Below are 27,813 nucleotides of genomic sequence, written 5' to 3'. Positions count from 1 at the left end.
ACACTGTATCTTTATATAATTAAAGAAAACTGATGCATTCCGAGTTTCACTCCGAATGGTTTACTAACAAACAAACAAAACAAAAAACTATGAGGAATTCCGAAATTCATGAAAGAATTCTGAATGGCCCATTGACACTACATTAACTCGTTAATGTGGGTTCACGCAAAACAAAATGTTCAAAACTACATGTATCTTAACTTACATGCATATTTTTACACATAACATACAAGATATGCACATATTTCCTTACTTTAATAAGTCTGCTAAAGGTATTTACGGTTAGCATTACATTTAAAGTCCTAAACAAACAGTTAATTTTTATGCCTAATACTAAGATGCGAATTGTGGTTATGACAGACAACAGCTGGTCATTTACGAAAACTAAATTCAAAATGAAGCAGATTTAGTACACATTGTAAATTTTTCTTGTCCTCTATTTGCCATGTCTACGATAATTCCTGCAGTATTTTTTCGGCAGTTGGTCGTAGTGCAGTTTCAAAATGAACGCATTTGTTTAATACAACCATGACATTTTCTGGTATATCTGAACCTTGAGCTACTGGTGACACTTCTTGTCTCGTCTTATCTTTAATGGCTGCAACGGGATCTAGCTCATCATCAACCGACCATGCATCTTTTTCGGTGAAAAACTCGATAAAAGTTACACCCAGTGACCATATGTCTGTTGACGGGGATGTGTTTTCCTGCCGGAGCAAACACTCTGGTGCCATGTAAGCCGGGGATCCACAAGTACTGCCTACTGCTGTTGTCGTGGCTGCACCAACAGACTTCAATCTGCTTATACGCATGTCACAAACCTTTGTTGTTAAGCAACCTTTTCTAATTAATATATTACCCGGTTTAATATCGTGATGGAGAACAACGGGTTCCAAAGAGTGCATATATGATACAGCTTGGACCACTTGTTTCATTATATAAAGTTTGTCCTTAGCTTTGATGTCCATATCAAGCTTTGTTGCTGCACTGAAAATTGCATCCTCCATATTGCATCCCATAATAAATTCATGCACAAGATAAATCGTATTATCGGTTCGGGCGACAGCCAAGAATTGAATTATGTTCGGATGGCGTAATTTGGAATTTATGTTAATTTCCTTTTCCACCGTACGAAGCATTGCATTTCTTGCTCTCTTCGTGATTGGTATGGCCTTTATTGCTACTTCCAATCCGGTCCACTTCCCTTTATAGACGGTTCCGAAGGCTCCTCTTCCTACAACGGAGGAGTAGTTTATATTAAGATCTTTTACAAAAACCTCTGGAACAGCAAAAGCGGGTCGATTCGTAGCAATGATTTTATCGTCTCTAGGGAAGCCTTTTTCCATACTTGTCGACTGTACAGCACTGTTTCGTGAAGTAGAAGTTGAAATAGGCGGTGGATGGGAGCAACGATTAGATAAATCTTCTTGGATAGAGCCACTGGTTCTGTCGTCAATATCTGAAAAAGCAATGATTTGCACGGCTTTTGACAATTGTTTTATATCAGCCAACGAGACTTCGCACGAATATACCCCAGGTTCTGAAACCACAATCATGTTCATTGATCCACTGCTGGTCATGACGTTATCCTTGAACCATGTAAATATAACATTCTCTGTGGTGCCAATTACTAATCCAATCAAGAGGTTCTCTTCATCATATCCCCAAATTTCAATAGCCTCGTGAATGATAAGTCCATTTATGTTGTCTCCGGCTGAGGGATATCGGGTCGTCTTCTTCAGTATGCCATCTGTCCTTTCAAATTCAGTTTCTAGGAAATCTTTCCCTCCAATTTGCATTCTGCAAATAGAAAATCCATTGTTGCAAGGGTTGTAAACTTCGTCATCTGCAACAGGTTCGTCGAAAGAGGTGATATCTTTACATTGCCGAATGGAACTGCATGTTATTATTGACGTGTCCTCAGAATATTTGGACAAACGTTCTCGATAATATTTTATAACAATTTCTTGTTTTTCTTTGACAATCCCACATTCATCAACAGGCAGAAGAATAGACATTTGAGGTTGGTCGGAAATTGCTTGTTGTTGTACTAGGCTTCTTGTTTGATTCGATACAGGATCCTGCTGCGGAGTTTTGAAATTGTCTGACTGAATTGATACGCAGCTGCTTGACGGACTGTGTAGGGAAACGCCTATTTGTTCATGTTTTGAATTTACTGATTGATCCTTTCTTAGTTTTGTCATCAGATAAAATGTACATTTTGACAACTGCAGTCCATTGAATCTTAGATAGTTGCCTAAATTTTGTTTTTTTTCTTTCACTGTTTCAAACGTCAGTTTTTGACCAGAGGAATCAGCCAGGTATAGCTCCATTTCCTTCAAAGGACCATATTTAGATTTGCCATCAGGGTAGAATACGTCTGTTCCCACTAGAACAACGTCATCGATTTCTACATCAAGCGTTGTTATTGGTAGTTGGCGAACATTGCCACCATCGGCTTTGAAAACTTGCTTGTATCGTCCGGCCTTGTAGTGTTGCCAACCAATATGCAATTTTGGATCCTACTTCGAGTATACTGTTCATCATGCTTTCTTTTCAATGCGTTCATATCCTGCAAAAGGTAATGAAAACAAATATGAGAGAATGGTTCTGGCAAAACAAACACAGTTTTTGGCTCAAACAAGTCCTAACCTTTTACAGAAATGGTCAAGAAAAGCTGCAAGAGGACTGTCTGATATAACTTTGTAGTGCTTATATCGCATAAGAAACATTATTTAGGTGACAAAATATTGGATAGATAAACAAAAAGGGGTGAACGGGAGGCTACCGCGAGCCCGAATCGTTAACATTATATAGCCGTTTTGAAAATTAAAACAGATAATTGGGCACAATTTGGAAAGAAGATTATCCAAGAAACATACCTACTAAGTTTGGTAGAAATTGGCTTTGTAGTTTCTAAAAAGAATTAATAAATGTGTCAACCAATCAGACACTAGAAGCCCGATTTCAGTCTGAAACGGCCATTTTGGTCTGATCACATCTTGATTGACTGGATTTACCGCTAGAGAAATTCGTCCAGATATTTCAGATCGTTTAGTCGCCGTACAGATCGATAGCCTCATCAGGTAAATCAGTTCGTTAAGGCGTATCAAGACGGAAAAGACTGAATCGTCTAGCGGGTTGTTTAGACCCGTTAAGACCGTGTCAGACCAAAACAGACCATTGATACAAAATTACGTTCAACATGTTCAGACCCTGTTTAGATCCGTTTAGTATACCGGTTTGATAACACGAGTTGCGCCCCTTCTACTCGATAATGCATTTTAGATTAATTTGTATGTATGGTTTTTTTATATTAGGATTTGTTTGAAGTATTATTTTGATTAATTACAAAGAAAAATTAAATCTTCTGTTGATTCTTTATTTCTTTTCTTGTTTTGTCGAGGAACTAATAAATTATTCGTCTATATATGTTGTTTATTTTTTTAATAAATGTTAGTTTATATAAATGTATATTGGTAATTAAATGCAAGGACGTATGTTAATTGTATACACACCAGAATGTATGCCATAAACCTTAAAATGTTGTGAACACCGGTGAAAAAGTTTTTCGTATTTGAAGATTAGTAACGGAAAATCCTAAACGTAACCTAAAAAAGTTAAGGATCCACAGAAATGCACCGGAGTCAAATTAACACATGCATATTTTGGTTTTATGTATGACATTTGCTTTAATTCGTTTTCTGTTGATATATGTCCTAGTTAACCGTTGAAGCTGTTGCTTTTTGTTTGCATGTGTATTAATTTAGTGAGATTTACTCTATTTAAGTTGGAAAAAAATATTCCCGACATCCGGAAATTCGAAAAAAGACTTCTCGGATCCCGAAACCTGATCATCATACTGCATTCATTCAGTCTCTGTCGGGACAGTGTTAAAGTATCACCGTATAATATGCATTTTCTAATCCATATGATAGGTATACTGTACTTAGTATACATATGGCGTTAACTTAAACAAAATCTATTTTAGTTAAAATGGTTGAGTTCGGTGGCACGTGCTAGTAATCAACCGGGTCAACAGGTAACAAAATCAATGATCCGTAACGTAAGAAAGTACATGCCTATTATATATTACAATTACTCCCATCATCATTCTTAATAGAAAGGTGCCGTAGGGCTAAACGTTAATAAAGAATTAATGAATTTGTGTATACACGTATTAGTGATGTCTGATCGTCAGCTTTTAATATACATGCTTATGTTTTCAAGATTTTAAATTGAGCAAAAAAACATGAACTGTTCGGAAGTTTGTTAAGTATTCAAAAGAAACTTTTCGCTTCTCTACTTATATAGTTTACAGAGTATTCCTTTAAATTATGTCAGTTAAATAAAGTAGTGTGTATTTGTATTCTATTTATTTTGCTAATTGTATCATTATAATATTCATTTTGTATTTCACTACTATATATACTTTAAGTTGTAGTGCGATTGATTGTTGGTTGTTAAAAGTCCAGTGGCAAATATTTCATGCATTTTCAGGACCAGCTGTAAGTTGAAGACATATATGGAACTCACCGGTGTAGTTTTCACGTGTTATAATAGATAGAAGAATAATTAATTTCTAAAATATCGAAACATAAAGGAGACAAGGCGCATGGAATACCCGCACTTATCAGTTCTTTTCTCTGTTTTGTCTTAAAAAAATAATGTTATTTTTTTTTTTATATGTTTATATAATTCACGATAACTGCGGTGTATATACGTGCTGTCAGACGAAAGATAAATATGTGCCCTTTAAATGTCTTTTTTACCATGGATCGCTTGCTTTCGTCGTATTGAATGGAAGCTGCGCTCAAAGTACTAATTCTTTGGCGTATAACGACCAACCATGATGTGAACAATCTTTTAAAGATTAATTTTGAAATGTCTGACATTGTAAAGTTCGTCTACAGTAAAACTTGTAAAATGCATTTTTTTGTACAAAAAACACTTCATTTTGTTATAAAAATTTTAGTTCGAAAAAACCTTTTTTTCATACATTTTTTGTTCGATTTAAAGCCAATGTTATCATTAACTACGTTTCAATATTATTTTACAAATATTTTATCATATTCCATCCAAAATAAGAGACTAATTTTTCATGTTTTAAAAAATTAAGGTGTTGCAATACTTTTTTCCATGTGTATATATGTTTCTGCATGGGTGATTTGTACAGTTATATAAATACAGATTTAATGTTTTTACAAAATGCATTCATTTACACGTAATGAACGAATTTGGTAATTGTCATTGTTTGTCGGGAATACACGTACTTGTAATAATTATCCATTCATTTGACTGTTTTTCCCCGAGGGCTAATCATAACCTATGCCATATGGCATGGAGAGATTAATAGAATAGTTTGAAAGGGTTTAAGCTATTATTTCGGGCGATATCTATTTGTGCCAAAAAGTAACTCATTTGCGCCACAACTTAATTGCGCCAATACTTCTTTGGCGCCACTTAGTTTTCAAAACTATAGGTATCATTTGCGCCAATAAAATAATCATCTAATTGCGCCAATTTTTTTTTATTTATATAAAATAACTAGATGATTGACTTCCCTCCTTCTTTATCCGGGCTCGGGATCGGCAGTTTACCGACTGGCGGAGTTAAAGTCATTTTAATAACAAAAAGTATGCTGAATTAAAACGTGCACTTGTATAAATATACACAGTTACACCTTAAAATGTCTCTGTACATCATTGAACTAAAGGCTGGTATTTGTAGTTGAGAATAGACACATATATAATGTCCTATCTTGAAGCCATGCATGTATAGTATAAAGTTGTTTGAAATATTTTGGACAAATTTTATAGATACCAGCAAAAACTTCCTCTGAAATTGTACAAAGAAATTTTAAATTTTAAATTAGCTTTGCATCCTAATAAAATGATCCCGCTTTCTGGATCGTTACACAATACAAAGTCATCATCTTTGTTTGTAACAACACCAATAGCATCCACTATTCAGTGAAATTCGGCTGGAATTTAAGTTGAGCCGGTGAAGTTTTCTTCTCTCTATATACATTTACTGACGCACATATTTTAAATCTTTCTTTTCTTAGTTTTCTTCTTCAATTTTGAAGAGCTCTGGATTTATTATTTTTTTAAGGTAGCTCTGACAACATACCATTTGCTTTTCTTTTGCTATAGGTAAAAAAATATTTACAGGTAAATATGGCGCAATTTCATTTAATTAATTAGTAAAAAATAAAGTTTCCGTCGTCAACATTCACGCCGACTAATTCAGCATTTAGGTTCAGTCTGTGGTTAAAGTTTTGTTTTACAGCAAAATCGTTGTCAAACATAATGGAATTTCGGGAAATTGGGACATTGGCTTCTTTATGTCCAAAACACAGTATCCAGGGGAAAATTTTGCATATATTTATTTTCATTTTTCCGTATTTTACTACTAGATGGACTTCGTTTTTCCTGAACAGTTAATTTCATGTTTTGTCTGAGGTTAAAGATTTTTGTGCAGCCATCAATAACCGGTTTGTTTAACCGTACAGTTGCAAGTTAAATGCATATATCCATGCAGGTCAAGATCATGATAATGATAAATGAATGTTGAAACTATTTTGTTCTACATGGCGCTGGGCTTTCACTCGATTGTTCAAAATGCAACAGTCAGACTGAGAGCATGTATATATCTTATAAGTGAGTGTGGCTTTTTTCCACCTATTTTCGACTTGAAAGGAGACCTCTTTCAGCGACACGAGTCTAGAACATGTACATGTGGCAGTTGCAAGTAATAGCTATATAAATATAAAAGAGAAGATGTGGTATGATTGCGAATGAGACAACTGTCCAAAAGAAACCAAAATTACACAGACATTAACAACTATATGTCACCGTACGGCCGTCAACAATGAGCAAAGCCCATACCGCATAGTCCGCTATAAAATGCATTTCAAAGATACTATAATTAGAATGAAAGGTTATAGAGTATATTAAACGTACTTACAAAATATGTCATCTTGTATGATTTCACAAATATATTATTTTCAAATTCGCAGTCCAAGTCAACGTAAAATCAGTTACACACATTTTTCATGCTATAAATCCATTTCAACAATATCATTTCAAACACACACTAGCTTGCCTTTTCATTAATTTAAATAATACAAATTCAGCTAAATTTTGTTTATTCCCATCAACAGAGAAATCTCACACTTATCCTAGACGTTAATAATACTCATGCACTTCAATTTTATTAAACAATTTATTGATACGGATGACAACACTTTAAAAATACGGTTACATCAGGGTGTAAAAAAAGTGAATTTGTTTTAATTTGAATTCAAAGATAGATTAAACGGTAGCTTTAATAGTGAAATGTACTATTTTTTGAAGACTCGCCTAAATGTATGTTGCATAGATGTATTTGACCCCAACAATTTTATTAAGATCATGCTGTAAATTATATTTATAAAACCATTCATTTGTAAATACCGCATATATCTGCTCACTGTTTGAATATAGAAACTTGTCGATTTTATAATATTGAGACATATCCGAGATTTTGTATTATGTGTGATAAACAAGTAATTGAAGATGAATATCGTTTTATTTTAGTATGTGAAAAGTAATGAACTTCGAAAGAAATTTATCAAACCATATTGTTGGAGGAAACCGTTGAGTCATAAACTTATAAGACGATCAATGCATTTGAACGGGGACATATAGTTGGAACTCGCCCCTTTTTTTTGTGTGATCGGTTGGGACCCCAATACAGGCTCATAGTATTTTGAAGCATTTTTGAAGTAATCAAATATAATAAACCAGAGACATATATAACTTGTAATTTATGTCTCTAAATGGACGAATGATAATTTTTACGAAAAGAAAAAAAAAGCAAGTCTATCCGAAAGGTGATTGTCTATTTGATATTTAAAAGGAAAATGTATAACTATAGTGTGTTCATTGTAAACTTAAACCATAATGCATAGAATTGTCTCTGCATGTTTATAACAGTCACAAGTCACTTCTAGAATTAAAGGTCAGCGATCGATTAAAAATTCGTGCAATTATATTTTGTCAAAATTTTCCAGAACACGTTAAATTTAATATCAGAGCCATATAATACATGTTTTATATCTTTGACTATTATGCTAGTAGACTAGTATAGTTTTCTCAGGTTATATTCTCCGTTGATATGTATCTTTCCTTTAAAGTCTTGTTTTTTTTTCTCTAACACTTTAGAATAGTATATACGGGACAACTTCCGAAAATAATCTTTCAAAATGCAAATTTAAAACTTGTATGTCAAATAATTTGACCACATGACAAAAAATTCTACAATAAACATTGGTCACGCTCGACAGATTTCGATATGAGACAGTCACACGTGCCGTTACAATAGCCAGTGTACACGCATCAGCGCACACATGTATGTCAAATAGGTCTGATTGGAGGAATGTTTCCGAAAACACGCCTACCTCAAACTAATACCCAATCAAACGCCTTTACCAGAAACATAAATAATACTTGGAGATTTGGTTGCGTATTATATTCTTTTATTATTTTATTATTTACTTAATCTTAAATTTTTTACTTTTTTTATTCATTTATTTATCCAAATTTTTGCTTTTTAAATTTTTGTTTTTATTAAACTTTCTCATCGTTCTAAATTATTTAAATTACCACATGGTAAACATATTAAATTATTTAATGCCCAAAAAGGCGCAAGCCAGGGCCGACCGTGCAAGGGCTGTATAGCCAGTCAAGGTCGTTAAAAACTTCCATTTGTTGGTTGCGTATTCAACATTTGAAAAAGTTTATAACACTCTTTAATTCGAGCTAAGAAGCAAAGAATATGTCCGAAATGCAAGTTTCCCAATAAATTTCAGCTATCTAGTGATGAAAATAAATTTAAAAAAAATACAAATTAAAAGTTTTTCGAGTTATATAACTATAAGTCTTTTATCTGGCAAGAACAGCCCAATTTAGCGGACAAGCAGTCAAGTTATTCTTTTTGCTGTTACTGAATATATCAAGAAAGAAAATAAATCCCGATATTAATTTGAAACTTTGTTACTGAATACTTTTCCAAGAAAATATTCACATCTCTTGGTAACATGCATGTCGGAACAGAAAATTCTCTTGGGACGTCCAGTAGCATATATATAACGTGCATGTTGGAACAGAAAATTTGGCATACAGTACTTCAGAACGATGTTCACATTATAATACATTATACCCAACAATTGTGATGACGAATTCCTTCCTTTGTTCGAGAACAATTTTATTTAAATAGAAATCTGTGATTTTACTTTGTCCATTACTTCGACGAACCAGAGCAGGTTAAATATCGACCTGTTTTTAATTCAAATTGGTTCTCTTCTTCTTCTTTTGGTATACAATAGTCCATCGACATCCCATGATAACATGCTCAGTGGCGGACCCAGGAATTTTCGTAAGTGATGGCCCACTGACTGACCTAAGAGGGACCGCTCCAGTCACGGTTCAGTGATTCCCTATATAAGCAACCAATTTTTTTCCCAAAAAGGGAGGGGGCAAATTGCATGTTTATTTATGTTTATATGTCATTTTGCTTATTTTCTTTGGTTACATCTTCTGACATCAGACTCGGACTTTTCTTGAATTGAATGAATTTTAAATGTACGTATTGTTATGCGTTTACTTTACTACATTGGCTAGAGGTATAGGGGGAGGGTTGAGATCTCATAAACATGTTTAACCCCGCCGCATTTTTTGCGCCTGTCCCAAGTCCGAAGCCTCTGGTCTTTGTTAGTCTTGTATTATTAAATTTTAGTTTCTTGTGTACAATTTGGAAATTAGTATGGTGTTCATTATCACTGAACTTGTATATATTTGTTTAGGGGCCAGCTAAAGGACACTTCCAGGAGCGGGAATTTCTCGTTACATTGCATTGAAGACCTGTTGGTGACCTTCCGCTTCCTCTTCGATACATTCCCCATTTCCATTCTCAATTTTATTTCTTTCTTATGTTCAATGTAAAAATGTATATAATTTTAAATTGCAACTATCTATAGTTCCGTAACTTTCTATCAAGGCGTATAAAAGAATGGTCGTTAAGTGCGTATATATATATTTTTGTTAAATCAATTTTTCTTGTATGTTTCAAACTGGCCTTTACTTTTGACAACGAGTACTTACATTTCCCCAAATTTACCATTGGAAAAAATGTGTAAGCAAATTTTTATTTTATCAAATCTCTTTTTTGGAATTATTTAAATTTTTCTGAATAATATTCTTTACACCAGAAATGTTATTTATAAACAGTAATGACTAGTGTGTCACTATCGGACACGCAGGACAGAGATGTATATTATCAAATGATTACCTATGCACCTGAAAGTTTAAAATGGAAAGATTCAAGTTTTCGGTCGTGTACACTGACAGAAGTGAAATGATGCATGAACTTGCAAGTCCGACAGGAAATCGCTTGAATACCTGGAGGTGTCACCTGCCAATACATCTGGGAGTAATACCTTTAGCCATGCTGGTGATCAGACAGGTGAAGGTCTGAATTTATTTAAATAAGTTTATTACATAAAAGAATTATGGACAAATTAGATTTTTGAAAACAATTTTCACGGAACGTCAGGGTAATACTTGTACAAGACATTAGTTAATTTTATTTACTTTACATTAAAGTAAATAAACCCAAGTCAGGAGCCTGTTATTAAGTGGTTGTCGTTTGTTTTTGTGTTACATCAAGGATTTGTATAGTGAGACACTATACAAATCCTTGGTTACATATTTGTTTTTGTTCATTTATTTTCATAAATAAGGCCGTCAGTTTTCTCGTTTGAATCGTTTTACTTTTTCTTATAGTTATCGGGGCCTTTTATAGCTGACTAGGCGGTATGAGCTTTGCTCATTGTTGAAAGCTGTACGGTGACCTATAATTGTTAATGTTTGTGTCATTTTGGTCTTTTGTGGAGAGTTGTCTCATTGTCAATCATACCACATCTTCTTTTTTTATATTTAAATAGTCTTCCCTTAATTTTTTGTCTGTAGTGTTTTTGTTGATTGCTGTTTATCACATATTTGTTTGTTTGTAGCTCATGTATACTAGTATAAATCAAGTTGTCATCACTGTTGGGTTCTCGTCTGAATTTTTTACATTAACTCTGTTAGAAGCCTAGCTCTTTCCAAGCAGAGCCATTTTATAGGGTGCTCATCATGAAGTTTAAGTTTTTGGTCTTTGCTGAAGGGTGTGCAGTGACCTATTATATAGTGACTAAAAAGAAAATCACTTGGTCTACATGGTTTATAGTTTAAGTAATGCAAGTCGTCTCATCAAAATTCATACCCAGTGGTGGATCCAGGGGGAGGGTTCAGGGGGTTGGAACCCCCCTTTTTTGGACGATCATGGAATGGGGACATATAGTTGGAACCCCCCCTTTTGTCTTGGGTTGGGAACCCCCCCCTTTTTTAAATGGCTGGATTCACCCCTGATACCATATCTCCTTAGGCAAAACAAAAATTATGTTTGTTTCCAACATCCCTTACAGAAATGAAAAGTTTGCTGCAATATTGCAACAATATAGCGGCAATATTGCGGCAAACAAATTTGTTTGCAAGAAGTGTTTACAAGAAAGTTGCAGGTTGTTGCAGCTACCTGCAATATTCCCGCAATGTTACTGCAACAAAATTTGTTTGCAAGAAAATTGCAGCAAGTTTGCTGCAATGTTGCAAGAAAGAATTTGTTTGCCAGAAAGTTGCAGGAACCTTTTCTTTTATTATTTAAGGAATGACTATTTGCAACAACTTTGCAAGAAAAGTTTCTTTAATAATGTCAGACATGTAGTAATGCACCAATATTTGAAGCATTTTAAAATATTACATTTTTAAAGATTTAAGGTTCAAATAATACACAACATATGATTTCTTTGAACATTCGGTTGTGGAATTACTTCAAATTATCTAAATTTGTTATGGTCATACTTTATTTTACTCAGATAAATCTGGATATTTGAATAATTTATTTGAAATAATCTTCAAATAACAATTATAATGCTTATAAAGAATTCCTAAACTGCACGTTTATCACAATTTTAGATATTTTGTAAGGAAAGAATACTTTGGTATTCATTTCAACAAATTTAATCTAAATAATTGAGTCAAAATACTTTTTGTCACTTTTTTGTGACATTTTTCTATAAACAATATTTTTAATTCTAATATTTTCCATCAAATGAATTTAGCCTCACCTGCAGTTTAATTTCTAGTATCATTATTTTAAAATTATTTATACACAAATTATCTTTCTCATCTCAATTAGTAATATGAGCTGGTGATAGAAATGTAATGTGCCATGCACATCTGGTTTTCTTTATCTGTGGAGTGGTAAAGACAGGAAGTACCATAAATTAATGTACACAGAGTTTGAGGCCAAATTAAGGGCAGAGCATTTCTTGTTTGTATATATTTCCATTATAATTTATAACACCAAAGATAAAAAAAATGTATTTATAATTATTTATTTATTATAATAAATAACAAATATTCAAGATTTAGGCAATGGATATTTATAATTATGGGCACATTTCAAAGGGATCACATTGAAACAATACCCTAAGCAACCTTGATCAACATATATTCAAAATTTGAACTGGACATGAACATGCATACAACAAACAAAGATGTCTTCTATCAGGAACAAAGTAATATGAATTTTACAATGGATTTAGACATGTTAGATCCAAAAGATCCAATTGATTCTATTGACACTGGGTAATGCAGATGATAGCCTTCAGTTGACATGACTCTTGGATTCAGGAAGATTGATGTTTACACACAATTTGGACAACATCTTTTGGTAAGTAAAATGGAGTTGAATGTCCACCATTTTGAATAAGTGCATTTGAAACAGTTCAAATAGTGATAAATAAAGAGTCTTCTTAATTTAATAGAGTTGGCAAAAGTATTAGACAATAGATTTATGCACATGAATATTATCAAAATTGTGTAAGACAGTAGATATTTTTTTAAATCTTTTAATTACTGTATGTTTTAGAAATAACATTACTTATATTGAAGCAGTTTGGTATTAAATTAGAGATCTGTGATTTAACTGTGCCAATAAGAGGTTTGTCAACAAATGGCAACAATGTATAGCTTTCATATATACACAACTTATCACAAAAATAACATTTTAAAGAATAGACAAGACCAATTATGTTATAGTTCAATGAAAAACAAATATTCAAAAAAAAACCAACAACCTAGTACTGGCATGAGGTTAAATGTATTCTATAGTTATATGCAATTTCTAGAAGGACTTAATCACTTTTAGACATTGACCCTTTAAGTGAAACAAATTCATTCATAGCAAGTCATTTAACAGTGAGCACCAAATTTGTTATGTTATTTTGAATAGACAGAAAAAATATTGCAGTCATTTCTTATAATTAAATACTAAATTCCATTTTAAACCGTAAAAAGCTATGAAAAAAAGTTGATGATGTCACGGTCACAAGACTAAATTATGTATATGGGCTGATAACAAAATAACGTCAGCCAATCAGAAGACACATTGCATCCAAAATTAAACCATATAGTAGTAACTTATATCTGTGTATCTTTATAATTTTAGTTATTTTTTTTATGTCTACTAATTAAAATTCTTCAACTTTTATTTTGCAGTATTTTTGAAATCAGAAAATTCAACTTTAAGGACAGTGAGACTTACAGAGAAACAGAACTGAAAGCTACACAGATGTAACACGACAACCTATAGAGGACAGAGACCATTTTCAACCTATAGAGGACAGAGACATTTTTTTATTATTATTAAATCATAAATTATTAAATGTTTAGTTTTTAATTCCAAATTTTACACCTGAATTGTTGAAAGATTTGCTGCAATGTTGCCGCAATATTGCAAGAAATTAATTTTCCTGCAATATTGCTGCAACATTGCAGCTAATGAACTTGCCGCAATATTGCTGCAACAATCACAGCTACTGGTCTTCCCGCAAACATTTGCAGCAATATTGCCGCAATTTGTTGCGGCAATGTTGCAGCAACTGTTTGCAAGAAAACTAATTTGCATACGAAAAATGAATATTTGCAGCAATATTGCCGCAACTATTTGCAGCAACATTGCCGCAAATATTTGCAAGAAGCCTTATTTTTCTGTAAGGGGTGTTCAATGTAGCTTACAGCTTCTGAGAAACAATTCAAACATTGATGACCTTCTGCTGTTGTCTGCTCTGTAGTCAGGTTGTTGTCTTATTGGCACATTCCCCATTTCCAGTCTCTAATTTCATTAGAAGTATCTGAGAAACAAACCTAACCATGTTAACATTGTATTAAACTGAAATAACCTAAATCACTTAGATTATCCATGAAATAAAATTAAGGTCTGGTCAACCTAACCTGATAGACAAGTAGACCTTGCAAGGTACTCATATACAATAAAATGTATCCAATTACATGTAATAAAATGTAACAGTATATTTTACACTCATTCCCTGAACCAGCTCTTTTAGCTTTTATAAATTTAAAGCTCTATTAAAAATAGCTTACATCATCACCCCAAGACTGTAATACATATTTCTTGCATATATACAACCAACTTTCATGACTTTCATGTAAGGCGAGACAAAATAAATTGATACTTTGAAGTACATGTATTGTTTAATATGTTCGACTACTACATGTACTAGTATAAAATGCCAGTTTCAGAATGAACAGTAATTTAGAAGATTGTCACCATACATGTAGATTCATTCAGACTATTTGAACTACAAATGTATACAGCAAGCTGTCATTTGACTCTAAGTGCAACCAACAACCGTGCCAGGGCTGTAAAGCTTGTCTAGGTTGGTGAAAATTCCATAATCATGCATATATGACACTAACCAATTGTGACGGACCGTGACAGACCCTCACGAAAGGTCAAAAAGGTTTAACACTCCCAGCTGGTGGTGCATGAAGCCAACAGTAGCAACGCCAGCACAGAAATTCTTATTATATCCAAATTCTTATTTTAAATGTATAATTATCCAAGGTGAATTCAGATATATATGATCATGATGATGCAATTGTAGTATTGACAATGATCATGATGATTGTAAGATAATCACTGAAACTATGAATTTTCATTATTCCAATTTCCTACTTTTTTTCCTATGAATTTCAAGTTTGCTATTTGTTCAATTCACAATTTCCTTTTTGTCCAATCAGAACATCCCATCAACATCATGGCATAATGCTGTTAGCTTTATCAACGTTATTTCCAATTGCAATAAGTAACTCAAAATTATGAATGAATCCACCGTTTCGCAATTTACAGCTACAGAGGTGAGGTACCGTATGAGAGTAATTTAGTGACACTATATATTTCCTATGTATATATGATATATATGCCCCTTCATAATCTTGCTGGGAATCATGCTCAAACCAATGTGATATCTTATCTACAAAAAAAATTTACATTAAGAATTAAGTATTTATAACTTGTATTACATGCGACTTCTATAACATGTATAAAATTAAATAAGTCAATAGCATTAATACTATTTTATATACTACTGTCAATTCAGAAATTAATGTGAGGTTTTTATTATTGCGAAAAATGCGACTGAGTTGTAAACGCAATAACTTAAACGCACATTTTATGATATTTTATATGAATTAAACAGGATTTTTCACAAAATCGTAAAAATTAAAATCGCATTTAAGTCTAAAATGAAAAATTCGCAATAATTTGCAAGCAATAATTTCTGAATTTACAGTAACTACATGTATTTGATTTGTGATATTTGTAGTAATAATAATTCAACAAATTCTTTTAATAATACTTTTTTATTTCAAAATAGAATTTGTAGAATATTACTACATACATGACAAAGCAATGGTATGCATAGATTATAACATGTTATATTTAAGTTCTACAAAATTTAGAGCAAAACAAATCATTGATAACAATTCAGGGGAGAGTCCAGCCATTTTGAAAACCAGGACAAAGGGGGGTTCCAATTACATGTCCCAATTCAAATGCATTGATCCTCAAAAAGAGAAAGGGTTCCAACCCCTGGAACCCCCCTCTGGATCCGCGCCTGCAATTTAATGAAACATGCCTGGAAAATCACAAAAGTGTAAAAAATTGTCGTTAAGGACGCAATGCTGTCACATCATTTGGAATCAGGGCACAATATCAATATACTCTTTTTTTTGCCCCCGGCAATTTAGAGGTTATTGCATATGCAAACCCAAGCCTTGAAGGTATTCATAACAAATATGTGATAAATTATAATTATTGTACATCACCCACCAGTGGCTATATAAATAGGTGCATCATCATTGTAACATACATGTGAAGATTGGTTGGTTATGAGTTATAAAAAATCCAGTGACAGATATTTCATGCAAATTTTAGGACATGACAGTTATCAATACATTATTAAACATACAATAAATATGAATATGTAGGGTTACTCTAGTCCAAATAATTATGACGTTTGGCAAGGCTATTTAAATTTTTTTCTGGGACGCCTTCCTACAACGTCCTAGGAAGGCGTCTCAGAAAAAAAATAAAATAGCCTTGCCAGACGTCATAATTATTTGGACTAGGGTTACTCCATCAGGGGGTTAGGTCTGGTAATAGGCCCCCTCCCCCCCCCCCCCCCCCAACCAAACCATTGTGAATACACACAATGGTTTAGGCAATAAACAGGTGTGTATCCAGCCCTTTTTAAAAGGGAGGATTTAAACCATAGTTTATATGTACCTTTTTCAAATCATGCATTGATCTTCCAAAAAGGGGGGGGTCCAATCACAGGAATATTTTTTTTTACAAGCCCAAATTCTTACTTTGCCTTTGAACAAGTTACTGTACAAGAATGTGGTGTATTAGAAAGTCAATTCATACCTGTATGCACAAATGTAACAAATGTAAACATCTTTCCTTCAAACTCTTGGCCGGATCAATGATTATTCTCATGTCTGATAGGCATGTTTTAAAATATTATTCATTTCTAATTTCCAGCTCAGCTTATATTGTGCTGTAGTGTCCATCTACCATCATGGCATGTCAACGAATTTGTGTAAAATAAATTTGCCATTTGAAGATGCCGACATGTGACAAGTAAAGAGGGTACGGTAACGTTAAATCGTTTACGGGCTTATTTTCCGTTTTTAATCAAACTTGTCAGATTTGATTAATTATCGTCAGAAAATGTCCCTAATGGATAGTAATTCAAATTAAACCAGCTTTATTATGCTGTATTCATGTAATATATATAACCTGGTCTTCAAATGTACTTCAGGTACACTGGCCTTTTTCTGCTATAATATTCAAACTTTATCTTTTAACAAAGTCTTCTGGTGTGTAATATTTTTTTTATAAAAGGCTCTCGAATTATAGACTAAGTGAAAAATAAAGATGGAAAGTCAAACGCATGAGTCTGGCAAAAATGAACGGACAATGGCATGACAGTAAACGGAAAACGAGAAAAGACATAGATTCTAGTTATATATATATATATTTCCCTGCCTCACTCAAATGCAATTTATATAGCCAACATTAAAAGTTAAATGAATGCATTCATTTACAATATTAAAAAATGTTACATCTTAAATTTAATTAAACATAATTATTAAGATCACGCGTTTTCAAGTGTTCACGCACAGGCACTTGTCTCAGAAAAAAAAATTCCTATATACCTTATTGTAATAAGGTATATAGGAATTTTTTTGGCACTTGTCTCAGAAAAAAAAAAATTCCTATATACCTTATTATAATAAGGTATATAGGAAATTTATTTTCTGAGACAAGTGCCTGTGTGTTCACGGCCGACATCCGTAATTATTTAATACGGGTGTAAAAATGATCTATTGCGTCAACATGACAAATTTTTCACCACCCACGACAGTCTGTAATTGCAAAAACATGTATTGTAATCACTTGTAAACCTTTAATATAAAGGTTCAGGTGCTTACATTCAATAAATAAATGTTATTTCGGCAATATGTTGATTTTTTTTTAGTCATTTCGCGGCGGTTTGTTCAGCAGTATGACTTTGAGCTATTTTTTAAAATACATACAAAACATGTTAAATAGGATGTAGTAAGAATTCAAATTGAATATTTTTTTTATTTAATTAACATGATTAAAGGGACGTGGTAGACTTTCAGTTAACATTAACCGTCTTCTTTCTAACTTTTATTTTATTTTTAAAAGGGGAGCAACCCCTGATAAACAATGGGAAAGTTTCACTCGTTTTGTGTCCAAATGATTAAAATCTGAACACGACTGGACACGGTCTGACAACATCTTGACGTAACTTTGTATCCATGGTCTGTTTTGGTCTGACACGGTCTTAACGGGTCTAAACAACCCGCTAGATGATTCAGTCTTTTCCGTCTTGATACGCCTTAACGAACTGATTTACCTGATGAGGCTATCGATCTGAACGGCGACTAAACGATCTGAAATATCTGGACGAATTTCTCTAGCGGTAAATCCAGTCAATCAAGATGTGATCAGACCAAAATGGCCGTTTCAGACTGAAATCGGGCTTCTAGTGAGAGGACATAGTGGCCATACTGAAAATCAAGCGGGTCATTTGATCCAATGTAGACTATCTAAGGAACATGACTACCAACTTTGGTTCAAATTAGCCCAGTCATTTGTGATAAGATGTCGAAAATGTGTGAACCAATCAGAAGCCAGGCAGCCATATTGAAAATCTGGCAGGGTCATAGGATTCTATTATTATAGAGGACAGTCCATGGAACATTGCTGTCAAGTTTGATTCATACTGGTCCAGCTGTTTCTGACGAGAAGTCGAAAATGTGTCAACCAATTAGAGGTCATCATGGGCATAATAAAAATTCGACAGGACCATATATAGGAAATGCTTTTGAAAGAGGGCCATCCACGGAACATTACTGGCAAGTTTTGTTTAAATTTGTCAAGTGGTTACAAAGAAGATTTTTGTTTGAATTTTTTATCAATTTTTTATTTCTAAAACAGTGACGGCCATGTTTGGCCTCGACTCGGGTCATCAACCATAGATTAAAAAGGTGACTTTAAATGATATTTTATTTCAAATTTTGGAAGCAAATTTGTTCTATGTTTTGTAACATCGGCCATTTCTTTTATGGATCAAATCCCGAATATGATTTACAAACAAGATACCCTAAGGAACTTGTAGTTAAAGTTTGGATACAATTGGCCGAGTTGCTTCATAGGAGATAATTTCTGAAAAAATGTTAGCCCCGGACAATGAGTAAGGACTACGGACGCCAAGTAATTGCAAAAGCTAGATAAAAAAAGCAAATGAGGTAGATGTGCTTGACACAACATAATAGTAGTAAGTAAGTCTAGTTTGAAACAGGACTTTAATTGTTGTTTTTCACCATGACATCTATTTAATACCTCTTATTAGCGAATATAGCTAACGTCCGTACTCAGGAGCCCAAGTCCAATTTTTTATGTAAGCAAAATCTGCTACTCAGTTAATTGCGTATGTGAATAATAAGACTACACATTTTGGAGGGTGCAAGTAATATTTATATTTCACTACTAAATACAACCTACCGTATTCTCTTCTCCGTCTGAATGTTTTTTCTCTACTTTTTTGGAATTATTCTTCGGATTTTTCTTTTGTTCTCTGATAGTCGTTATCATATCCTTAATGTGCTGTTCTTTATCACTTTCAACAGTGTTTCCTGAAAGATATTCCAAATATTCAACGGGAAAACCAAATACCTCTATTCAAACATTTAAAACTAAAATTCCGTTATTTGGATGGAATACACTTGATAACTCAAAACTATTTCTCTCACCTCACTAGTATGTTTTGAAACACAAAATGCAAATGAAAAATTCGCAGTGGTCACTTCGACAAAAAAAATTCTAAAGTGAACACAATATTTGAGATTCCTAAAAAAACACGTTTAAGAAATTTAACAGAAGAAATGGACCAAAAACAAGAAGCAATCTCGGCTAGACCTATATATGATATATTTTATTGCAACTATATATTGCCTTATTTTGTCCCCTGCCGCAAAGCGATGGTGCACATAGAAATAGTCGGTGTCCTTCCACTTTGTGTTTCTATCTCTTCTGATCTGGTTGGACAGATTGAGATGTGACACTTAATATTTTTGTATATACGTAAAACTTCAAAATCTATAATTTTTATTGAGGTTGACAGAAATTGAAAATTTCAACTCTCATCCTCAAAGTTGGTCGTCAAGGGCCAAGCACGTGATTCGTGTGCATTTTTACGACCATGATCATGAGGGAATCCGAAGTTATGCTATAACCAGAAAATCAGCTCTTTCGAAACATCTTGTAGTTTTACTCATGTCATTAGGAAAGGGGGAGGCCGAAGGTGCGACGAATGATTTTCTAATTATCTAATTTGGTATTCAAAACAGTTCTGCATTCAAGAAAACATGCTTGTGCTTTCTTAAATTTATTTTCTGGATTTCATGGTGTCTCATTTGTTATTATTCGGGATTACTAAAAAATGGTTGATTATACCATGGAAGTATTATATTGACAATATAATACTTCCATGATTATACGAATGTGCATATATAAACGGAATTTACCATGAATGCTGATGAAGGCAAATACACGCCCACTTCGCAATTTGCATGATGCATTATCATGGATCGATCAAGCATCACTTATTAGCAGGAGTTTGTGGTTTGCACATTACATAATTACGTTAATCTCTCACATTTGATACATAGTTTATACCAATCGATTAAAATACAACGCCATTATAAATGAACATTTCAAAATACATGTATGCATTAATTTGTACACCCGTAATCTAGGAATAATATATTGAGTTAGTGTAATAGTCTCAGTCGTGATTTAAAAAAGAAACTTTTTTATTTCAAATTAAGTCTTAATTAATTTTTAAAAAATATTTTCAAGATTTCAAATGATGTATGTGAAGTTAGCGGCCGGTTAGTTATTCGATATTCAATATCCAACCGGCTGCTAGCAGTCAAATATTCAAATTTTCTTAGTTGAAAGTAATTCAAATTTACATATTCAATAACATTATAAAAAAAAGGATAGTCATAGTCAAAAGGAGTTTTATATACTCGTTTTTTCTGTGTGTGTTTGTGTAAAACTGATAGTCGAATTTCTGTTTCAAAATATATTCTATGTTTTTCCCGTCTTGTATATGCATGAAGTATTTGCCACTGGATTTATACCAACAACCAATCAACCATGTAAGCAGTCATCCAATTAATCAATCAATAACTGAGTTTTCCACATGATAATCTTGTTTAGTTCAATTAGTCGAAGTGAAACCATGTAAAATTTAATATAATGATAACATATTTAAATGCTGTATTTAAACTGTGAATCTGGTTTCAATGGCGATTATACCATGCGTCTCATGTTATGCAGTTTGCTATACACGTGTAATTGCACGTTATGATTTGTGACGAATTCCACATGCAGTCTCTGTAATAATTATTTTATTCTCCTAATCAATCAAACTGTTAGTATAAGAATCTTCGTAGGACATCAAACTGTGAAATTATTTTGTGTTGATATGCTCATAAGCGTCACTGTGTTAAACTTTAAAATCTGTTACAAATCGTGAGGTCAAATTTGTTAAAGGGTCCTGTCTGGTGAATATAATCTTAATGTAATGTCAGCAGACTGTAGATTCAATAATAAATTTTGTTCACGGAATCATCGATACTAAAAAATACTGTGTAAATGTAATTCATTATGAATATTACACTAAATAAAATGAAAATGTAGTTTCTGTACTAAATATATAAAACATATTAAATTGTTTGGCCTTGGGAAATCACTCAAATATCTGAAAAATAATTTTGCTCCAGGACTTTGTAAGGAGCCAGTTCTTTCGTGGAAAGTACACCTGAGCTGACAAGCCACTACGCTCAACTTGAACAACACAACTGACAAAAGAATGACAAAGCGAAGCTTCATCTTACGGCCTATGCGTGGCAGTGGACCAGCCCCCGCGTGACGGTGGGCTACAATGTTTTAAGGTGTTGAGTTGAGGTTGGAGATGTTTAATGAAAAATGCTTGGAAAATGAATGAAAATTATGAATGATAAGTGAAATATTTCAAAAGGTTCACTTGTTGAGTTCTTTCCCTGTCATTGAAATATTGAAGGTGAATCATGAGGTGGGGATGGATGGTGGTTGCTTTGAGAATAATTTTTAAAAGCTTTTGCCACAAGGAGCAATTACTAAGACTGTGATTCAACTTGTTTCTCATGTGACACATAAATTATAAAAACTAGAAGCACGTAACTTTATCTAACCTATATGTTTTGTGACCTCTTAACCGATATTTAATGTCGAGTAACAGATTATGCAGAAACGGGTTAAGAAAAGTCAACAAAACCATTAAACAGCTGGAAATAATCAACTCATCTATAAACCATGATTATACTAGTCTATAATCTACCATTTATATACTCGTTTTTTTCTGTGTGTGTTTGTGTAAAACTGATAGTTGAATTTCTGTTTCAAAATATATTTCATGTTTTTTCCTGTCCTGTATATGCATGAACTATTTGCCACTGGATTTATACCAACAACCAATCAACCATGTAAGCAGTCTTCCAATTAATCAATCAATAACTGTAGATCTGAAAATAACGTGAGTTTTCCACATTCGAAAGTCGATTAAAGGGTCACAACATTTCTTGGACAATCTTGCTATTATCTTACCTTCAATTGCAAAATATGTTCGACCTTCCTTAGTCCAACCATCTGCAGGAGTTTTGAAAATTCCATTAGAAGCAGTGATTACTATCTTTTCTGAATTTTCATCTGCATATGCCAGAGCTGTTGCTGCCGGAAATGCTTGAACTAAAAAATATATATGTAAAAAAATAAATAAAGAACTTTAACAACACATGTTCCAGTATTTGGAACAATAAAAAACGGTTTGCACAATATAATTTAACGCCATAGGCACTGGAATTCCAACTAGACACCTTTTTTTTCTCTATAACTAAAGATCTTTTCCCTCTCCCAAATATAAAAAAATGTAAACACTATCAAAAAAGATTGTCACCATATCACTTTCAGTTAATTTAGTGTTCTAAATAAAAAAAAATAGATTTAAAAAGGAAATTGTCTCTTGAAATGTTGGTACACGTGTATTTGAAAAACGCCATAACAATTTGGGGTCACCGATGATATTTCTAAAATAATTGATTCTCAAAATCCTCTTATTTTGTATGGAATACATAGGGGAAATATGAAGTTTTTGTCATTGTAGTTAAACAAAAAGAAAAAAAAGTAATTTACTCTCCTATAATGCTTTTAAAAAAAGACAGAGAGATGGTCACCGTTAATTTTTCAAAATATTCTACAAAAAATAAAGTTTCAAAGTCATATCTATACAAATTATCTTTTGAAATAATCTCCCCTCCCTTTATAGCATTGTCTGAATTTTGGATAAAACTATTTTTGAAGATACGGACAAAAAAGTGTATATAGATATAACGAAGTGATATCTATTCTTTAGGATTATGGAAAATAAAATACAATTTTCTTCTAAAAAAAAAATATTTGTATATTTTATAAATAAACAATACCAAAAATTATTTAAAAATTGTTAATTAAAAATGCCGGTTTACCCCTATATTACCTTAAAATATCTCAAATTTTCCATAATTGTAAGGTTACACCAGATTGAAATATTGTTCTTCGGACTTGCTTGCCCTATAATATTTTAATGATGTAGTTCCTTCGAAAGATGCGACGAAAAATATTCATGGGACGGATGGACGGACTGACAGATGGACGGACTGGCGGATGGACGGACGGACAGGCAGAGGTAAAACAGTATACCCCCACTTTTTTAAAGCGGGGGTATAAATATAAAATATTTATAAAACTTTAAAATTTATAAAACTTTAAAACTATAATAAAATAAATAGAGAGAAACTGTAAATAGCTTAAAAACGATCAACAAGAAAGTCAACATGACTAAAATGTCAATCGACTCATTACAGGAGTTGTTGCCCTTACATAACTATTTTTACCCATTTTGCATTTTTGGCCATCATCTTGAAAACTATTAGGCAGCAACCATTTGATTTGCTTAGGGGGCGGGGGGCTATGGTTTTTTTTTGAAAAAAAAGTTTGTTTCCAGTTTTTGGAGAAAAAAATAATTTTTTTTTGACCCTGAGAAAAAAAATTTGTTTGTTTCACCCTTAGCTGCCACTATATGTAATGCTAAAATTGAAAGAAAAAAAATGTTTTCATCTTGTCGCCAAAAAAAAAGTTTGCGTCGAAAAAAGAAACTGTATCTAGCATAAATTATCAGCAAGACAAGATCTACAAGAAAGTCAACATAACCGAAATTGTCAATTGACTCCTCTAAGGTCTGTATTAAAAACATATTCGTCTTAAATGACGATTTTTATCATAATTCGCATTTTTGTTTTAAAAATGTTCTCTGAAACCACCGGTATACCGGGTTGATTAAATCCACGTGAGCGATTTATGGTCCTGGGATCTAGTTATATTATCTAATTTGTGAAATAAGCATATTAACCCCCTCACTGAATAAAATGCAGTAGACTGTATTTGTCAATCGAAAAATAATAAATTCAGATGACATTTATGATCCTGAGGCTGTAAACACTTTTATTTTAGTATTTGATACCGCAACTTTCAATGTTATCTGAAATATTGTTTTCTTATCATATAACTGTCACTTCATATACTAACAACAGTTTTATATCTGTTACAGTAAAAGTGGTAAAATGCCCGACATATTTAAATTCGAAGACAGAGGTCATTTAAGTGATAAAACGTTTTATCATATACTTGTATGAAATATTACTATTTCTCAGAATTTCATCAGCGGGGTGATAAAGGGACCTTTATTGACTGCTTCCGGAATGTTATCACATGCCTTTCCGTTCATTTCCGTGACGTTTATCACATGCAACTTCGTGCATTTCCGTAAATTTGTTCGAAAACGACAAAACAGTGCGGAAAACCGCAAGTGATTTAATACTTTTCACAAAATAGTTGAGGAGCAAATATATGTTGTGACAAGATAAATAAAATGCTTGTAATATCAATAAAAACAATTAAATTAAAAAAACTTTTAATCAATAGTTAATTATGGCACCCTAAACGGAGTTTGGGTGACATATTGTTATTCTACGTTTCTTTTTGTTTTTTTTATTATTTTTCTTCCACACATTTTTGTCCAGTCTGGAACTCTCATATGAATGGCCACAAGAAGATGGAACTATACCATATTGTTAACCACCAAATGAAGATTTGCTTTTTGGGGGTGGCACCGTCAAGATGGCTGCCGTTACCATGGAAACGAAACAAATGTGAAAAAATCCAGCATTTTGTTTTGGTGAACTATTTTGATACTATTTAACTCAGAATCATTATATTTTAATACAATGTAGGTGCCCACTATATACAGGTGTTGGATGATTTTGGCACTTATTGGAACTTCTATGTTGCCATGGAAACTACTCCAAAAAATTCAAAAATCTCAAAATGTTCCAAACTTCATGAAACTTCACAGTGACGATGAGCAACATTGGAAGATGTGGAATTTGGCGTTGGAATTTCCAAAATCGCTGTTGTTACCATGGAAACAATGCAAAAAGGTCAAAACTTTGAATTTTCACAGAACATTCTAGAACATCAATGTTTAATTTATTCTAGAGACATTAATTGCTATATGATTGTGGAGGGAAACAATTGCAGCGGGGGTTTGACTTTGGAATATTCAAAATGGCCGCCGTTAACCATGGAAACAGCAAAAAAACAAAAAAAATCAAAATGCTTCAAATTTATTGAAACTTATAACAAATGTTGCTCAGCTAAAGAAGACTTGACTTTTGAGTTTGGAATTTCCAAAATGGCCGCCGTTACCATGGCTACCGCTCACCTGGCAATAGGGGAAGGGTGCCATCCGCTATTGCTTGCAATCGCAAATCTAGTTCTTGTCTGTTTTTCTTCTGCTGAAGTATATGATAAAAAGATCATTACATGTCATTTTTCATATCAGACCCTTTATCGGCCCTCGTTCATGATATCATCCCTCGAGCCTGCGGCTCTTAGGCCGATATCATGACCTAGGGCCGATAAAGGGTCTGATATGAAAAATGCCATGTAATTATCTATACTTTTATCAATAAAGTGAGTGAGTGAGTGCATGTTAGCTATATAAAGGCGAGAACAGGACTTATGTGTAATGCAATCTTTCATATGTTTGCTTTGTACTAGACCAGCTAGGTGGGCTGGATTTGCATAGTGCTAGTACTCTGGAGTAACTGTCGGCAGTAAGACATGTCACATCTCTCGGACACATTATTCTGACTCCGAACCGACCAGTCTTTGCTCTATCGTCATAATGTTGCGTGCTTAACGGAGATGCAGCAAGTTCCAATTTTAATAAAGGTCTTTGGTCTGACCCGACCTGGGATCAAACCGACGAGCACCAGCACTCCAGGCGAGGACGCTACCGATTACGCAACGTTTAATTAATCAAGAAAATATAACTAGAAAAATTAAATAAGTAGAACCCAGTTCTACATCTATCTCAAAGAAATCGCATCAAAATGATGATGGATAGAAAATGAACTAAATATCATCCACACCACTTAGAAACACAAAAACTTCAAATAAATTTGTCACTCCAAATATAATTTTGTTAGTTGATAAATACCATGTTTTGTTTTCTTGATAATAGGTGGTAATTGTTGCATGAATGAATTAATAGTAAATACACAGAACTAATCCATATGCACAAGTGTGTATCTGTAATACAAATTGTGTGTAGTTTTTTATAGGAAAATTAATAAAATTTCCATTTCTTATTTCTTTTTAATGTATAGGGAAATTACATCACAAACTCTCCTTCATTCTTTTTAATATTTAGTTTCTATTAGGTTATAACGATTTTAGCATTTGAAAAAAAAACTTCAGTTCGCTTCATTGTTTTTGTCCTGGAGTAGTTATATGAGAAACTGGACACAATCACCCCTGCTATGTTTACATACTCAGTTTTTTTGTTTTGTTTTAAACATCTGTTTGTGAACTAATACTGTATATCACTATATGAGCATGCAATGACAGATTTACAGCTCTACTTAAACATTTATAATTGAGAGAAAATATAAAATTACCACTTTGAACGGGTATATATGTAGGACTGACCTGAGATTCGTTGAATGTCAATCAAAGACAAAACATGGACGAAATTTCCGATTTTTTTGTGAGATTTCGATTAAGAGAAGTGAGATGGGGGTGGGGTTTTGGTTTTGGAGTAGAGTGAAGGTTATCCCCCATTGCTGTTTTCCCCTCCCCCCGATTCCCAATACATAAAAAAAATATCTTACCTAGTTCATCGTAGGTGAAATCTTTCTCAAAGATGAAGGAATATTTTCCATGCTTACCACGAACTGTTATTTTGTACTTATCCGTAACAGTGAACGCCGCCATGTCATCAGTTGCTTGAGTCTCGTGAGGTTAATTTTGATATACGCGGGATATCTATTCAGTCGCTGCATTTTGTTAGTTTTTTCTGTGATAAGATATTTCATTGGTCATAAAAATTTCAAAACTTATAAGCTTTCTTCTGATTAGTTACGCTGGATATAGAATTTCGAATTTCGAATCTCGAAATCAAGATATTTGAATCTCGAATTTCGAATTTCGAATTTCGAACTTCGGATATTGGATTTCGAATTTTGAATATCGGATCTCGCATGATCCTTCTGGGCTTTCGTAGTTATCACATCAATTATATCTTGAAATAAAGTTGCAATTTCAGTGTAAAATACTTTTCCT

At 33.1% G+C, this 27,813-nt stretch overlaps 1 protein-coding gene across 1 annotated transcript; it reads right to left on the bottom strand.

Moving 5' to 3' along the window:
* Positions 1-449: 449 nt before the first annotated feature.
* On the bottom strand, positions 450-27,465 carry LOC134726478 (uncharacterized). Its single transcript, XM_063590883.1, has 4 exons — positions 27,363-27,465; positions 22,699-22,839; positions 19,549-19,679; positions 450-2,522 (listed from the first exon to the last, which is right to left on the bottom strand). Exons 1-4 carry the CDS (start codon positions 27,463-27,465, stop codon positions 450-452), a joined length of 2,448 nt encoding a protein of 815 aa, XP_063446953.1.
* Between the last annotated feature and the right edge of the window lie 348 nt (positions 27,466-27,813).

The sequence above is a fragment of the Mytilus trossulus genome, chromosome 7 (genome assembly GCF_036588685.1).
Source record: "Mytilus trossulus isolate FHL-02 chromosome 7, PNRI_Mtr1.1.1.hap1, whole genome shotgun sequence".
Lineage (NCBI taxonomy): Eukaryota > Metazoa > Mollusca > Bivalvia > Mytilida > Mytilidae > Mytilus > Mytilus trossulus.
This window is presented reverse-complemented; position numbering and strand designations above follow the sequence as displayed.